The sequence below is a fragment of the Bolinopsis microptera genome, chromosome 8 (genome assembly GCF_026151205.1).
Source record: "Bolinopsis microptera isolate Bmic1 chromosome 8, MBARI_Bmic_1.0, whole genome shotgun sequence".
Classification (NCBI taxonomy): Eukaryota; Metazoa; Ctenophora; class Tentaculata; order Lobata; family Bolinopsidae; genus Bolinopsis; species Bolinopsis microptera.
In genome coordinates, this window is record NC_087079.1 from 16428163 (window position 1) to 16444723 (window position 16561).

General features: G+C 38.1%; 1 protein-coding gene across 2 annotated transcripts in view; it reads right to left on the minus strand.

Moving 5' to 3' along the window:
• Positions 1-1397: 1397 nt before the first annotated feature.
• The window catches only part of LOC134819374 (RNA helicase aquarius-like), a 40774-nt gene continuing 25610 nt past the window's right edge, over positions 1398-16561 (minus strand). The window contains exons 10-36 of one of the 2 annotated variants that reach the window (XM_063829306.1): positions 15180-15308; positions 14675-14791; positions 14100-14255; positions 13834-13947; positions 13579-13652; positions 13088-13205; positions 12799-12942; positions 12458-12678; positions 12170-12294; positions 11823-11984; positions 11536-11692; positions 11246-11326; positions 10895-10997; positions 8872-9010; positions 8292-8376; positions 7794-7922; positions 7563-7658; positions 7265-7383; positions 5432-5586; positions 5117-5234; positions 4117-4256; positions 3787-3916; positions 3560-3662; positions 3204-3369; positions 2879-2968; positions 2529-2676; positions 1398-1793 (exon numbers count right to left, since the gene is read on the minus strand). In XM_063829306.1, the coding sequence (XP_063685376.1) occupies positions 1471-1793; positions 2529-2676; positions 2879-2968; positions 3204-3369; positions 3560-3662; positions 3787-3916; positions 4117-4256; positions 5117-5234; positions 5432-5586; positions 7265-7383; positions 7563-7658; positions 7794-7922; positions 8292-8376; positions 8872-9010; positions 10895-10997; positions 11246-11326; positions 11536-11692; positions 11823-11984; positions 12170-12294; positions 12458-12678; positions 12799-12942; positions 13088-13205; positions 13579-13652; positions 13834-13947; positions 14100-14255; positions 14675-14791; positions 15180-15308 (3642 nt within the window). In that variant the 3' untranslated portion in view covers positions 1398-1470. Of the gene's footprint in view, positions 1794-2528; positions 2677-2878; positions 2969-3203; positions 3370-3559; positions 3663-3786; positions 3917-4116; positions 4257-5116; positions 5235-5431; positions 5587-7264; positions 7384-7562; positions 7659-7793; positions 7923-8291; positions 8377-8871; positions 9011-10894; positions 10998-11245; positions 11327-11535; positions 11693-11822; positions 11985-12169; positions 12295-12457; positions 12679-12798; positions 12943-13087; positions 13206-13578; positions 13653-13833; positions 13948-14099; positions 14256-14575; positions 14625-14674; positions 14792-15179; positions 15309-16561 lie in introns of those variants that run through there. The other variant, XM_063829305.1, reaches the window with a different exon arrangement.

Consider the following 16561-nt stretch of genomic DNA (forward strand, 5'->3'; position numbering starts at 1 on the left):
ATGATCGTTATGTCATCAACAATAAAATATGTAGATCGTATACTAGGTGAAACATTGTGTCCAGTGTCGGTAAAAACGCCTATGTAAACATGGTTTCAGTCAGAGTTATTTTCCTTGGGTTAAGATAATTAATCTATGATGACTCCTTTATGACCTAACTTTTATCAGCCGAATTATGGAAGGAACACTACTACTACTACTACTACTGTGTCGGAACTAAGTCTGATCTACGCCAGATAACCCCCTCCATATATCCCTGTCCCGCATCAGAGCATCAGGGTTCGCAGTTCCTCTTTAGAGTTTGTCCCAACTTCCTTCAATAACATATAGACAAGTAGCTTTGTCTTGGTCGGCCCTGCTGTGCTCTACCATGCATACTGCATAGGTTCCCATAAGACTAAATCACTGGCAAGTAGCTCAGGATGTCTGAAGGACCAAGATTTTACATCTTATTTTCTTGACTATTTCTGTAAATACACATACTGCTAACGTGAGACGATGTATTCTCAATATTTGTAGCCTGTAGCACCATTTCTTACCCCCATTTGTAGCACGCTTTCCCCCATCGGCCATCTATATCTGACACTTTTAGAGTGGTTCAGTGTATATTTTTGGTTAATTACTTGCTCAATCATAGTTGTTAATAGCTCAAGTTAGACTAAGGTAGAATATTACTGGTAATTGCAAGATGGCTCATGGTGACCGTGTCACAAAAACCAAGAATGCATCGATATTACTGATAATACACGTTGGCAATTTTCACTATTCGTAACGCGCCAAATTTATTGTATGATCATGAACGCGCAAAACGAGCTGAACTAAACCATGCATGTGGTCTGATCCTTGTTGATTTAATTCGTGGTTCGTGGAAAAGACGTATTTTTGAAAGCTGATTCCGGATCACATGACATGGGGTTAAAATGCTGATGGTTAATCACTCTGTGCCCGCTCGTTATAACAGACTATTACTTTAAACTTTGACACATTCTCTAGGAAGCTCTGGGAGTCACAATCCAATGTTAATTTTCGAGATTTTTCTAGAAGGACCTCTATTATAGAGGTCCTTCTAGAAAAATCTCGAAACGCTCGAGGGTCCTTAATTTAATTAAGGACCCTCGAGCGTTTCGAGATTTTTCTAGAAGAGTCCTAGGAATAGGAAGAACTCAGGTCATATTTTTTAACTAAATAAAATAGTTTACTAAATAAGAAGTAAAAGATATTTTCAATATAAAGAAAACATTTCATTTTGAGAAAAATCATTCGCTGAACAATCTAAAATGGAACCGGCCGATCCAAAACAAAAGCGTCCACCAAGGAAAAGATCAAAAGTAACAGCACATATCTTCGTCATGACATAAAAGCGGGTAAATATAATAAAAAAGAATAAATGTATAAATTAATTGCACATATTTGTGAAGAATCTGGCTGATGGACGCTTTAAGTTTAACTTTCTGCGTTTGAAGCTCAAGTTCAGGATCTCATCATGTCGAGAGATGGCCCGCATTCCTCCTCCTCACCCTCCTCGCTGTCTCCCTCCTTCTCTTTCTCATCTCGCATCTCTACATCCTCAACCGGTTTACTATCCACACCTGCATCGTTATCAGGTATCTCCTCCACTGCCTCAGTTTCGTCCTTCTCTCCCGCTTCCTTGTTGGAGTCTACCTCGGTCTCTTGAATTCCAGCAGTATCTTCAGCTGGTTGATCCTGCTCAGTCTGGGTCGTCTCCATTTCAGCGGACTGCTCAGTTGCTGCTGCTGCCTCATTCGACTGCTCTTCTGTTTCTTCCTCCTCATCTGGAAATGCATTTGTTTAACCGATACTTGAACATTATTGCCCAAAAGAGACCTAGAGGCTCTACAAATTTCAGGTATCTGTATTAATTTCGATTTTATGATATTCCAGACTGAAAATTAATATACTATTGATTAGTATAAATTAATTTGTTTAAATAAGTATTGTTTGGTTAGGGGGGGGGGGGGGGTCCAAGGGGAACTTTGGGGAGTTTTGGGGAACTTTTTTTGGGGAACTTCAGGAAACCTGGGGGACTTTCCCAAAGTTCCCCAAAAAATTATCAATGAAACAAATAATTTTGGGGAATTTTGGGGAACTTTTTTTTGGGGAACTTCAGAAAGTTCCCCAAAATTCCCCAAAGTTCCCCAAAGTTCCCCAAAAAAATTATCATGCCAAGAAAATTATCATGCTGCAAGTATCAACAAGTAAGTTAAGATTATACCTTATAATAACATACATGTTAACATTAATGGGTATTAATGTATATTAGAGAAATTTTGAATAATTTTGAATAATTTTGAATAATTTTGAATAATTTTGAATAATTTTGAATAATTTTGAATAATTTTGAATAATTTTGAATAATTTTGGGGAATTTTGGGGAACTTTGGGGAGTTTTGGGGAACTTTTTTTTGGGGAACTTCAGAAATCTTGGGGGACTTTCCCAAAGTTCCCCAAAGTTCCCCTTGGACCCCCCCCTGGTTAGTGCTGTGATATAAAACAAAAGTGCTACTTACATTTGACGTGAGGGAAGGGCTGGAACTCCTCCCTTACATCCTGGAAGTTAGAGGGCAGTATCCGGATTGGATGGACAACATCCTCGTTATCACTATTCTCGCTATCATCCCGGTCTTCTGCTGTACCAACGTCGTCTATTGCCAGGAACTGAGGAGACAATATTTTTAGGCAACAGTTAAAAGAGGGTTGTTACCTAAAAGAAACAAAAGCAATGAAAACTAAAATCACCAAAAGTGATATTCAGTGTAGCTGAAGTTAAGGATTGTACTATAAGATAATGGCATTATCGTATACAATATTGCTGTAAAAACGGTGAACAAGAAATAAGCTGCTAGAAGCAGATCCTTACCGGCTGAGCAAGAGTTTCTTCCAGGTTCTTCTTCTTCTTTTCAGGATCTTCCTCAATCGGTGCATCTATCGTTTTAGCTTCCTTTGGTGTCTAGAGAGATATTCTTGTGAATTTCATGAGGTCTTAAAATTAAGTTCAAAGTAATAACAAGGCGAAGAATTTCTAATTTCAAAAAATTTGACTATCCCATACAACCCTTGTAAAAGCTAAAATCTGTGATTTGGAGACAGGATAGCGAGCAGTTTGGTCATTATTCTTAACTTCTTTTTGATTACTTAACTTAATAATCTAATAAACTAATTTCATAGCCGATTATTATTCATACCTGGAATCTATGAGCAGCAGATTCAACAGCTTCTTTTTGCTTGTTAAGCTCATTCTGCTCCTTCGTCAACTTTTCAATTACTTGGTAGTAGTAATCGTACACAAACTTGCTCATCTCGGGCATATCCTTGATGACCTTAGCAGAAGGTGGCAAGTCTCCAGTCTTCCTAGTAACAAGGTTAAGATCGTTAAAATTCACACATTTTAAAGAGAATATTATATTTGGGTCACCTAAAAATTAGGCATCGAAAAGTAGCCCTTCGGTTTAAATTAAAAACTACATCATAGTTCATTCTATCATTCACAGATATCAATATCCCCTTTCTACAGCAGAAACACGCGGGTCTCCAGGTATACCTGTTGGTGGGGAACCTCTCGTCAGGATATATGTGGAGCTCTGTGGGATGCTTCAGGAGCTGTTTGAAGGCGGGGGTCAACTCGTAGCAGTTAGCGAATATACCTGGGGGTGTCGTATTGTTAACTTACTGACAATATAATATGAGAGAATGTTATCAAAATCGCTGTTTTAAAGGTGTGTTTTTAACACAAATGCCACAAATTTCCAACAGTAAAACAGTACTGACCGACTCTAGCGAAGACGTAGAGTCCCAGTCGTGCACGTGACATAGCCACGATTAGCCGTCTGACGTCACGAAGATGACCCACAGTCTTTGTCCTGACTAGGGAGAGCAGGATGTAGTTGTTCTGACTTCCCTGAAAAGTTTGGTTTTAGTTTAACTGTTTTAGGAGCCTTCTTTTTCTTCCTCAATTCTTTAATTTCATACTGGGTCACACAGGGGATTGATAAAATCATCAACAATAACTTCCACTATATATACATAATAAAACCAAAGATGTTTGTAATCAGTAATACGACTCCTGTATACTACTACTCCTAGTAGCGACCATCAAACCTGATATCTGTCGACAGTAGTGATGGTTTTAGGGAAACCAAAGACAGGGTTATCCCCACACCTCTGTTTCACAACATCTCTGATAAGGTGTTTCTGTCCGTTGTAGGTTGTCAGTATAGTGATCTCCTCACTCTTGTAGCCTGTGAAAATGGATAGCTGTGTAGTGGAAAACTGCTCAATGTTATTTATTGTTATGGGACAATTAGTTAAATCTTTAAAATTTAAACTACTATACTAGTACTGAGTGGAGTTGGGTTAGAAACATATAAGAGACACGATGATTTAACTTGTAGAAGCTAAATCAGTATAGTGATCTCCTCACTGTTGTATCCTGTGAAAATGGATGTCGGGATTAGGGATAGTACATGAAGTCCAATGTGCAGTACGTGTAGTACACCGGGATGTTGTGTAGGGGGGGGGGGTCCAAGGGGAACTTTGGGGAGTTTTGGGGAACTTTTTTTTGGGGAACTTCAGGAAACCTGGGGGACTTTCCCAAAGTTCCCCAAAAAATTATCAATGAAACAAATAATTTTGGGGAATTTTGGGGAACTTTTTTTTGGGGAACTTCAGAAAGTTCCCCAAAATTCCCCAAAGTTCCCCAAAGTTCCCCAAAAAAATTATAATGCCAAACAAATTATCATGCTGCAAGTATCAACAAGTAAGTTAAGATTATACCTTATAATAACATACATGTTAACATTAATGGGTATTAATGTATATTAGAGAAATTTTGAATAATTTTGAATAATTTTGAATAATTTTGAATAATTTTGAATAATTTTAAATAATTTTGGGGAATTTTGGGGAACTTTGGGGAGTTTTGGGGAACTTTTTTTTGGGGAACTTCAGAAATCTTGGGGGACTTTCCCAAAGTTCCCCAAAGTTCCCCTTGGACCCCCCCCTGTGTAGTGGAAAACTGCTCAATGTTATGAGACAATGAGTTAAATCTTTAAAATTTAAACTACTATACTAGTGAAAAATTGTTTAATAAGTTGCCAACCTAAGAGTCGCATGTACATGTAGACAGCAACCACATATTCAGCTTCACCAAGGTTCTGATAGAAGTAGGGATTTGGTTCTGACTCTCCGACACCGTTGAAATCTTCAACGTTTATAAGCTGAGGTGAGGAGTGAGTTGTTGACCTTTTAAAAAGTTTCACAAGTTGAATTTACAAATTCTTTAAAATCCACTCTTACTACGCCTAAACTGCTAAAGTGGGCTTTTATGGGTTAACGTTTGAACACGTAATCCAAGAATGACGAAATGTAACAAACGTTACACAATCTCCAAATATAAAGATGCACTCAGACTGACCTGATAGTCGAAAGAGAGACCAGGATTGCTGGTAAGGTACTCGGAACTGTTCAGAACATGTGGCAAGTTGCCAAGTTTCTTGTAGCGCCAGTTGTACAGGTTAGCTAGAGAGGCCCGGGATCTTCCTTGTTTGTCTAGCTCAATTGCTGGTACTCCTGGAGAGGGTTGTTTTACTTTAAACACGAGGCTCGGCTTGGTCAATACGACATGAAACAAACAAATAGCAGAGGTAGGCGGAGGTAGGCAGAGGTAGGCAGAGGTAGGCAGAGCATCCAATGCTATCATTTCGTGGGCCATCTTGGCCCAGCCTCTCTTTAAAAAAACTAAAAAAACAAAAAAACAAATAGCACGTTTAACTGTTTAACCAAAGAGATGTTGTTTTTAAATAACAAATTAAGCCTACTTACCTACTGTTTACTATGGGATATATTATATTCAATTAAACTCAGTATAATACCCTATAGGAGACCTACCTAGTCGAATAAAGCGAGTGAAGAGGCTCTGTATAATACCCTATAGGAGACCTACCTAGTCGAATAAAGCGAGTGAAGAGGCTCTGTATAATACCCTATAGGAGACCTACCTAGTCGAATAAAGCGAGTGAAGAGGCTCTGTATAATACCCTATAGGAGACCTACCTAGTCGAATAAAGCGAGTGAAGAGACCTACCTAGTCGAATAAAGCGAGTGAAGAGACCTACCTAGTCGAATAAAGCGAGTGAAGAGGCTCTGTATAATACCCTATAGGAGACCTACCTAGTCGAATAAAGCGAGTGAAGAGGCTCTGTATAATACCCTATAGGAGACCTACCTAGTCGAATAAAGCGAGTGAAGAGGCTCTGTTCCATATAATACCCTATAGGAGACCTACCTAGTCGAATAAAGCGAGTGAAGAGGCTCTGTATAATACCCTATAGGAGACCTACCTAGTCGAATAAAGCGAGTGAAGAGGCTCTGTATAATACCCTATAGGAGACCTACCTAGTCGAATAAAGCGAGTGAAGAGGCTCTGTTCCATATAATACCCTATAGGAGACCTACCTAGTCGAATAAAGCGAGTGAAGAGGCTCTGTATAATACCCTATAGGAGACCTACCTAGTCGAATAAAGCGAGTGAAGAGGCTCTGTTCCATATTAATAATACCCTATAGGAGACCTACCTAGTCGAATAAAGCGAGTGAAGAGGCTCTGTATAATACTCTATAGGAGACCTACCTAGTCGAATAAAGCGAGTGAAGAGGCTCTGTTCCATATTAATAATACCCTATAGGAGACCTACCTAGTCGAATAAAGCGAGTGAAGAGGCTCTGTATAATACCCTATAGGAGACCTACCTAGTCGAATAAAGCGAGTGAAGAGGCTCTGTATAATACCCTATTGGAGACCTACCTAGTCGAATAAAGCGAGTGAAGAGGCTCTGTATAATACCCTATAGGAGACCTACCTAGTCGAATAAAGCGAGTGAAGAGGCTCTGTTCCATATAATACCCTATAGGAGACCTACCTAGTCGAATAAAGCGAGTGAAGAGGCTCTGTATAATACCCTATTGGAGACCTACCTAGTCTAATAAAGCGAGTGAAGAGGCTCTGTATAATACCCTATAGGAGACCTACCTAGTCGAATAAAGCGAGTGAAGAGGCTCTGTTCCATATAATACCCTATAGGAGACCTACCTAGTCGAATAAAGCGAGTGAAGAGGCTCTGTATAATACCCTATTGGAGACCTACCTAGTCTAATAAAGCGAGTGAAGAGGCTCTGTATAATACCCTATAGGAGACCTACCTAGTCGAATAAAGCGAGTGAAGAGGCTCTGTACCCTATAGGAGACCTACCTAGTCGAATAAAGCGAGTGAAGAGGCTCTGTTCCATATTGCTGTACTTCTGGAATGCCATGTTCTTGATAACTGGGGGCAGCTGGTGATGATCCCCGATCAGAATAACTCGTTTCAACCTGGACGAATAAATTAGTATTCAAGGAGCTGTCATGGACGGAATTTTTACTCTGTTCAATGACATGTACAATGTATGTTGGTTATAACAGTATCTGAGAAAAAAAAGTCAGTTCAATATCTAAAACATGTGCCGCCTCCCCGCCTTAACAAATGTCTGCCAGTCACACTGCCCCCTTACCTGTTGTGCCCATCCTCAGGCTCTTGTAGTAGGAGGGGGATGAAGGTTTCTATCTCCAGAATCTGGGCTGATTCCTCCATCAGTATGTTGTCGTATCTGCAATTAATGGTTTTAATTAAATGTTTATTTTTTAAACCTGATTTGGTAAAAATTAACTGGTACAACTGACCTGCAACTAAATTAGTAACTGTAAATATGTTGATACTTGATGTTCCTAGAAATAAGTTTGACCTGAATCCGAGTTTAACCAAGTTCCTCCTGGTAAGAGCCGCGTGAGTACAGGTCATAGCAATTATTTTAGCTTCCTTTACCAGCAGGTAGTTCGCTCTGTCCAGACCACTTCTCATCAGCTCAAACGCTCTGACGGGGAGATAATTATTTGTTAGTTAATTAGATATAATTATTTATATATACTTTCAACACTACTATATAACAAATAATTCGAGCTAGCAGAATGGTTTTCAGAGGGCATTAATGAAATGTACTATGAGCTGGTCCCAAGTCCAGACGCCATTTTATTTTTTGTAATTTTCAATAACCCTGTCTAGTCATTGACCACTGATTACTCACTCATCCGTGGAAACCTGACATATTTAGAGATTTTGTGACGAGAAAACGTTAGTTAACAAGATTCTAATATCAATTATAATTGAAGGGGCTTCATAATTGCCAACGATATCGTAAATGTCAAAAAATTTAACTCATTACCCAACATTAAATAAGTTTTACCTGAACTCTTCTAGTTGGTCGAATATTTTTTGGATGTGTCTATAACAACCCTCTGCTTGATCCAGATCTTCTACATAGGAATCTCCTAAAATTTAAGGAATTTAAGGAATCTTCTATCTAACATTAAACCAAAATAACTTATTTTTCTGATTATTTTGAAAATAAGGAACCTGTTAATCATAAAAATTAATAATTTTATCTCACATGATACCTGGTTTATCAAATGAGTTCAAATAAGGATTCTGTAAGCCCTATAATCTATAACATGTGTATAATATGTGCTATAATATGTGCTATTTTAAGTTTAGTATACGTAGAAAATTTAAAATGGTAAAGTAAAGTGGTTAAGTAAAGTGGTAAAGTAAAGTGGTAAAGTAAAGTAAAGTAAAGTAAAGTAAAGTAAAGTAAAGTAAAGTAAAGTAAAGTAAAGTAAAGTAAAGTAAAGTAAAGTAAAGTAAAGTAAAGTAAAGTAAAGTAAAGTAAAGTAAAGTAAAGTAAAGTAAAGTAAAGTAAAGTAAAGTAAAGTAAAGTAAAGTAAAGTAAAGTAAAGTAAAGTAAAGTAAAGTAACACTTTCCATACCTTTAAAGATGGGCTGAGGAGCGTTGCTAAAGTAAACATGGAAAGGAAACAGCTCTTTAACATCACAAGCCTCGTTTCCCTCCTCACTTCCGCTTTTCTGCTTCAGTCTTGTCATGAACTCATCCCATCTACTCTTTACCTGTTTTTCACTCAATTATATTATAATCGATATTAATTTTTGCAATTATACGGGTATATGGCCCCCAGAATATAGGTGGCCCCCAAAATATAGGTCATGTTAGTGGATACAGTTCTAACCAAGATAAGCGATACTAATGGGATCTGTTACTGCTAGGTTGGAGTAAAACATGTAACTAATGTTTCTGGATAAAAATTTTGGACCTACATGAGGTATTTTGGTATATTTGGTCATGACAGCGAAAAATTTAAACGATGTTGTCATTTTCTAGAGGGGTAAATATGGCGAAAAATTGTCATGACAAAAATCTGTCCAACACATGCCATTAAGACTACTGGTATGAGTATAAGTATTATTTTAAGCTATCTTTTCATCGAGACATCTGCAAACTGACAATTTGGAAAAAAGTTATGGCCATCACAATTTTACGGGCCCCCAGAATATAGGTCCATACGACCCCCAGAATATAGGTTGGTCAAAAACCCTGAACATGCCCAAAACCATGCTGTGGGATGCTCTACTTGTAGCTACTAGTCTCCTGAACCCACATATCAAGTTTTATCAAAATTGGATAAAAATTGGCCGAGTTATGGGATAAAAACAAAAACCATATGCCCATATTTGGGCATACGCACCTAATTTGATCGATTTTGGTCCATAAATTGGTCAAATATCAATATTTTTGAATGAAACCAACTTTATATGGAAGGTAAGCATATATTACACATTCTCTATGATTATCAGCTCAATATCTACCTAACTGTGGATTCTGTGTTCAAATAATCGCAAAAAATGAACAAAATCGCCCATATCTCAAACTGACTTAGCTCAAAACAATAGAACTCAATAGGTTTTCAATATTTTCACATGAAATTTTCAGAATCAACGTAGAATTGTCTCATGACCCTAAGTTTTGGGACAGAATTTTGAGTTAGGCCTTTAAAAAAATTTGGCGGCCAAAAATGTCTGATTTACAGTCATTGAGGTGCACATTGTATTGATACAGATAAAAACAGCCCCCTCAATCATATCTAGGGACACTCCTTCAATCTTATTTAAGTATTTAGTTAAGATCCCTACTAAATGAGTGCATGAATGCTTTTTAACTAGTAAAATTAAAGATTTTACTCATTACGGGTATATGGCCCCCAGAATATAGGTTTTAAAAAAAAAATAGCGACCAAGATTCTGCATTTTCTCTGTCACCCTGAGCATTAAGGAATGTGGGGTAGTGATGAGAAACAGTTAAAGAACATATGCTGAAGAGATGGCATCATCAAAATGTATGAAGGTGGAGTATTTGAGGACGATTTTTGCATACCTATATTCTGGGGGCCGTAGTTTTTGATTTTTTGCTATTAAGTATACTCTAAACCATTTCAATTTAGTATCTGGAGCCATTGGCATCATCAATACAGTCTCAGCAACATATTCTGACTGCATATAACTGTCTGTGACAATTTTAGAACAACTTAGGAACAGATGTTTGGACCTATATTCTGGGGGCCCTGTTAAAAAATGGTATTTTTACAGGTGAAAAAAAAGTACACTTAAAAACCTAATAATTATTTTCAACTACCCAAGAAACATTTAAAGGGTTATTATGTACATATTTACAGCCCTAAACATGCTTAGAAGTAGTTTTAACACCTGTTTCTAAGTGCTCAAAAAACGACCTATATTCTGGGGGCCATATACCCGTATCCAAAAGTTAACGTTCGGATATATTTGACTGTACCAACTTGATTTTGAACGGTGAAAATTCCTGAAAATTAAATTCTCTATAAAAAAGGTTGTATTATATTATACCATTGTCGTGTATACAATTGGTTTAATACAACCTGTGAAAGCAAACGACACCACGTGATTAACAAGGAGAATTACCTGATAAAGGTTAAAGTAGCCGGCCGTTTCACAAGTGTACGTCACGTCACCTTGTACCCCCAAACTCTTCTGGAGTCTTCCCACCTCGTTTAGAAGCTCCAACCTGGCACGTGTCAGACAAATTACAAACTAGCCGTTTTAAATTTACAAGTCATTTGGTTAAAAATTTTGATTACATGTAATAAATTAACTGACTTATTTGTGTGTTGCCCTTCGTGCCCGAGTGTTCTTGAATAAGCCTATAGTGTATAGTATACACTGTATACACTGTATACACTGTATACGGTCTATGTTATCATCTGGTTTTATATTACATTATCACCCCTTAATCTAACCAAATAATCCACTAACCTATGTGCTAGGATGTAGTTAACTCTGCCATACTTGCTGAAATCCTTGTCCGTCCCCAGACCTTCTTCTCCGTGACCCAACCTGGAATAATGTGATCAATAAATTATCACTTTGGTAAATAAATATTAAAAATATCATCCAATATCTGACTACAACCAGACTTTCAGTTGCAATCGTTTAAAATAAAAATGCACTGTAGTCTCACGAAATCCACAAACATGAGTACAATGATTTCATTGGCACGTTACTCACTGTGTTTAAATTGAAACATGCCCACGATTAAAACATACCGAAGAAGATGACGCTCGTCAATGTCCAAGTTGATGATTTTCTGGAAGAGCTGGTTAAGAGCCTGGTTACTGTGTGTTACTATCAGGGTCCGCTGGTTCGGGAAATTGTGGTAAATGTTGTTGATCACCTGCACTGCTACGTCCGTTTTTCCTGTACCTGAAAGAGGAATGGCCTTCAGAAAGACCAGATTTGTGCAAAGCGATTTACAAGAAATATTCAACAACGTTTGGCACAAATAAGTAAGATTCTGAGACGATTCCTATAAAAAAATCATCAGACTACTCACCAGGAGGGCCAACAACCATTGTTAAACCAGGATTACAACCGGCCTTGATGGCCTCTATTTGTGTAGGAGTGAATCTGACGCTGTTCTCTTTGGGTTTGTTGTAAGGGTAAGGGCCGGGGTTGGGTAGGGTGTATGGGATCACCTCCAGGCCTGCTCCTTTTTCTGGGTATTGAGAAGTTTGTGAGTATATGATAGTTTATTGGAACAGTAAGTTGTTTGTATTGAGGTAGGATTCCAAGACTTGGAATTTCAAGACGGAAAAAATTTGAAACCGTGTGAATAAAAATACTTTAGAACGTAATTACAATCGGAAGATTAGCTAGTTCAACAAGCTGAAAGATAAAAACCAGGAAAGTGGATTTTGAATGGTTTGATCTGTTCCTCGGGAGCTGCTTCACACTTAATCTCCATTCCTAAGAAGTTCTCCAGTAGGTGCTCCGCGTCCAAGAATGTATCATTGAAATCTATCGTCCTTAAAAGAATAGTAAGTTAATTGTTGTTAAACATTCATATCTGCAGTATGAATATGTTATACAGAATGTTTATAAACGAATGTCGTGATTTCAAATGATCATGATTTGTAATGTTTAAAGAAACATTTATAATGTGATTAATTTCAATATTCAGTTTCATACTCAGTTTTATTAGGCATCTTAGAGTAGTGAGCTTCCCCCGGATCCCCATATCCCAGGAAGATGTCATGAAGCCAGGCAGGAACCACACATTCCGTATTTATCATGTCCCGGATAGTCTCCAACACTGCCTTGAAGTTGTTCTCCTTGGGCTTTCGTCTCATTATCAAGTTGAAGGTTTCGTATACATCTTCTGATCCTTTTATCGTCTTTTCCATGTCAAACTGGAAACAGAGATCGATTAAATTACAGGCAGAGTAACAGATTTTTCGCATAATTTCTCTTGTAGAGAATTTGATGGTCAACGCAAATTGAAATCAGATAAACACACTTGAAAGACATACCTGGTATTGGTTGACATCCAGATACAGTCTGACAGTCCTCATCCGCGTCTTGTAGTCAGGTTTCTCAAATCCCTCAGCTACCACTCTCCCCTCCTCGTCCAGATACCCCTCCACCTCGCACCCTCTCAGATAGCGTAGCCTTACCTGTGGTGCTGTGTTATATTTGGTGGCATGGAAATATCATATTTCCCCCGAAAATCCTCTGTTTTCGTACGTTGCAAGGGTTTTGGGTTAGTATTTAAGAGTAACTGTTATTCAGAAGCTTCTAGAATATCAAATAAAAATGTACCTGTTCTAGGAAGGGTTTTCTGGAGCTGTAAGTAGGTGAAGTAGACAAAGCATCGATAGTCAGAAGGAAACAAACGTCATGTTTTCTCAGCGAGTCCCATTCGGTGGCAATGTTCCGTCTGAAAATGTTCGTGTAAGAATTATAGAAGTCATTTAAAACACTGTCCCTGGCGTGTAAAACTGCACATTTGATTCGTAGGCTGGTATTTCGACTGTCATATCAAAGCTTCTCGCAGAACGTTCAATCTACTTGCCCACTAAAATCTATAAATACCCGGGGAAATTTGTACGTGAATTTAGATCGCGCAAAAATTTGGACCACATAATCATGATTTTGTCGCCGCGCCGTACAAAACAGACGCCGAAAATTGCCACATTTGTCCCACTTACTACTACGTGATGTCGTTGCTGTATATCATTTGGCTCAGAGTTAAAGAGAATCTCTAATCTTGGCAATAAAATAAGAAACACTAAAAACCTTAGATAATATACCTGATATCAAGGTTGATTGTGGCATCAGCTCTGACTCGTGAAGGATGGTTCTTTCCCACGTGTGGTTTGGCGACCTAGCACAGTATTCTGTGAGTCTGCAACCCCCCGCGGAGGGGGTGCGTTTCAATGTGTTCAACAGAGTTCTTAAATTAATAAATAATAACACTGACTTTATTTAAAATAATCACATTCAACTTAAGAAAATGCTGCGATCCTTCCAATATTGGTACAATGAGATTGGTTTGATTATCATACCTCTACGACAGTAAACTTTGCGACAGGCAGCGCCATTCGAGCCCATCCAGAGAATTGGGTCGACTGATCGGATGTTAGAAACGGGCACAATCTCAAAACTGCATCTTCTACGTCCTGAATAGAGACGAATTTTATAAATCCGCTCCTGTTAACTTTTATTTAATTCTTGCAAAGCAGAATTCGAGCAGTTAAACAACATACTTCTCAACTTCTGTTATTTGTTGGAAGTGATTATAAAAATTGGTTACATTTTATTCCTACTTTACCTGTCTTATTTCGTACATAGTTTCCAATCTGAACAAGTTGAAGTTTCTCAGCAAATAATCGTGGAGCGTTAAAAACTGAAGGTTCAGTTTAGGTAGAGCCAAGCAGCCCTCACCGGAGAAAAACTCGTTTGGGACAACATTCTCGTCCCATAAAATCTGCAAATATTGGTTTGTTAAAATTATAAAATGTTAAAACTATTTTAAACTTCACAGCTGTTGCATTCTTTAGAAAATGCTGAACTTGTTAAACCAAAATTCAGCAGGGGCGATTTCTTGCGAACTTTAGCTGTCGAACTAGAGTACGTGTCGAACTAAAGTACGTGAATATATTATTTATTCACAATGTATATTGTATACTACTTTTCTTGGGGATTATTTACTATGAGAATTAAAATGTCCATTGAAGTCAGTATAATTAGAATTTAATCACCACCACTAAAACCAAGTGGTGGACTAATTAAAAACAGTGCGCTAACCTCCTCAGTAGGATAGAGGGGCATAGCATTAATCTCATCCATCTGGCTCATCCTAATTAACTAATTAATTAATTAACTTATTAAAAACGGTGCGCTAACCTCCTCAGTAGGATAGAGGGGCATAGCGTTAATCTCATCCATCTGGCTCATCCTAGTCTCATGGTAGGAAACAATCACCTCTAGGATAAAACTACTTTTGTGTTTTGCTTCCCCATACTGCGGTTAAGAGAAAATTCATTAATATTATATATTTGTTAACTTTATCAACAATATATGATATACATAATTTTGAGCATTATGTTGATCTCAACTGTTCTTAAAACCGTGCAGGGCAATGAAATAGCCACGTGCTCAGATTTAATCATGAAACACAGTCCAAAGCGTAGTGAGTGTAACCAATAAAGCGTAGTGAGTGTAACCAATAAAGCGTAGTGAGTGTAACCAATAAAGCGTAGTGAGTGTAAGCAATAAAGCGTAGTGAGTGTAACCAATAAAGCGTAGTGAGTGTAACCAATAAAGCGTAGTGAGTGTAACCAATAAAGCGTAGTGAGTGTAACCAATAAAGCGTAGTGAGTGTAACCAATAAAATGTCCTAACTACTCACAGGTTCTAAGAGGTTGAGATGGTGAGCTAGCTCGTGAAGTCTTCTGTTGTTCAGTGACCTGAGGTACCCAGTGAGACTGTCTCTAGAATCTACCTGACTGATGTTTGCTAACGCTAACTCCTCCAGCTCCTGCAAGTTAGTTATTTGGATGATTGCCAAAGTTTTTATTTGTTAACGTTTTTAAAATCAATATGTTTAAAACTGGTATTTGTGGCAATTTGTGGCAATATGGATTTAACTAATGGTGACGGCCACGGTAACAGCGTGAAATAGTTGTTTATTTTGTAGATTCTTTTAGCTGAAATGTTTTGATTCGGAATATTTCACTTCTGCAGGGAACATTCATTAAACACCAAATAAAACAACAATTTCAATGAAGTTTCTACAAAATTAAACTTTCTTTCGTCTATCTTCTGCTTTTCACGATCACATCCCCTTCCTTTGCTTCCCCACGTTATTCTGGAACATATCCAAGAAATTACCAGCAGGAAGGTAATGACAGCAATAGTAGACATGGTTGGTCACACCTTTAGCCTTGCTGAATTCCTGAGACTTTGCATACCCGCACCCAACATGGGTCACTCCTTTCCACACCATGCGGGTAAACTTGGCCGTTGCCGTCTGATACACATGCTCCTTGTAGTTGTACAACTTCTCCTCCTTGTACCATTGTCGTGCCGCGTACAGTGCGATGCGCGAATATTGTCGAATGTTGGCACCGTGGAAGGTATTTTTACCCGCGTTAGGCAAGATCTGGTTCTCTATCCACTCCAATCCGGCTAGTTTTCTGCATTGTTGTGTAGCTGAGTTTTCGAGATCTACGTCCCAGTTCAGTTTTCTTGCCCGGTGATTTTTGCGAAGATGGTTATGAAAATTCAATGACGTGCGCTTTGTGGCTGAGGGGTTTATTCTGCAAGAATGGCAGGACCAACGGCATGTCTTACTGATAGCCTTCTCAGCACACATTGTATTCAGATCATCTATATCATCTCCAAGCGACTCTACTAGCTCATCACATGGTTTATCACCAATTTTGAACCTCGTTTGATCAATACAATATGCACTAAGTACTGTTGGAACGAACAGCAAACAAGTTACGAGAAACAGCAGCATTTTTTGTGGTTGAAATATGAGTAAAGTAGGAATGGTTGGTACGAGATGTTTTTGACTTTGTTTTGTTTTAAAGTGCTGTTTGTTTTTGAAATATGAACATTTGTTTAGACCACAGAAAATCACAAATTTCTCTGTAAACTTTACTGCAGAAAAGTGTCACGATATACCACATCCACCATCTTTTCAGTGTTCGCAATATAATTTCTTTATTGATTTCCAAAATTAACCCAGAATCTCCACTAAAGAACAAATGGAACAACAGTCATGTG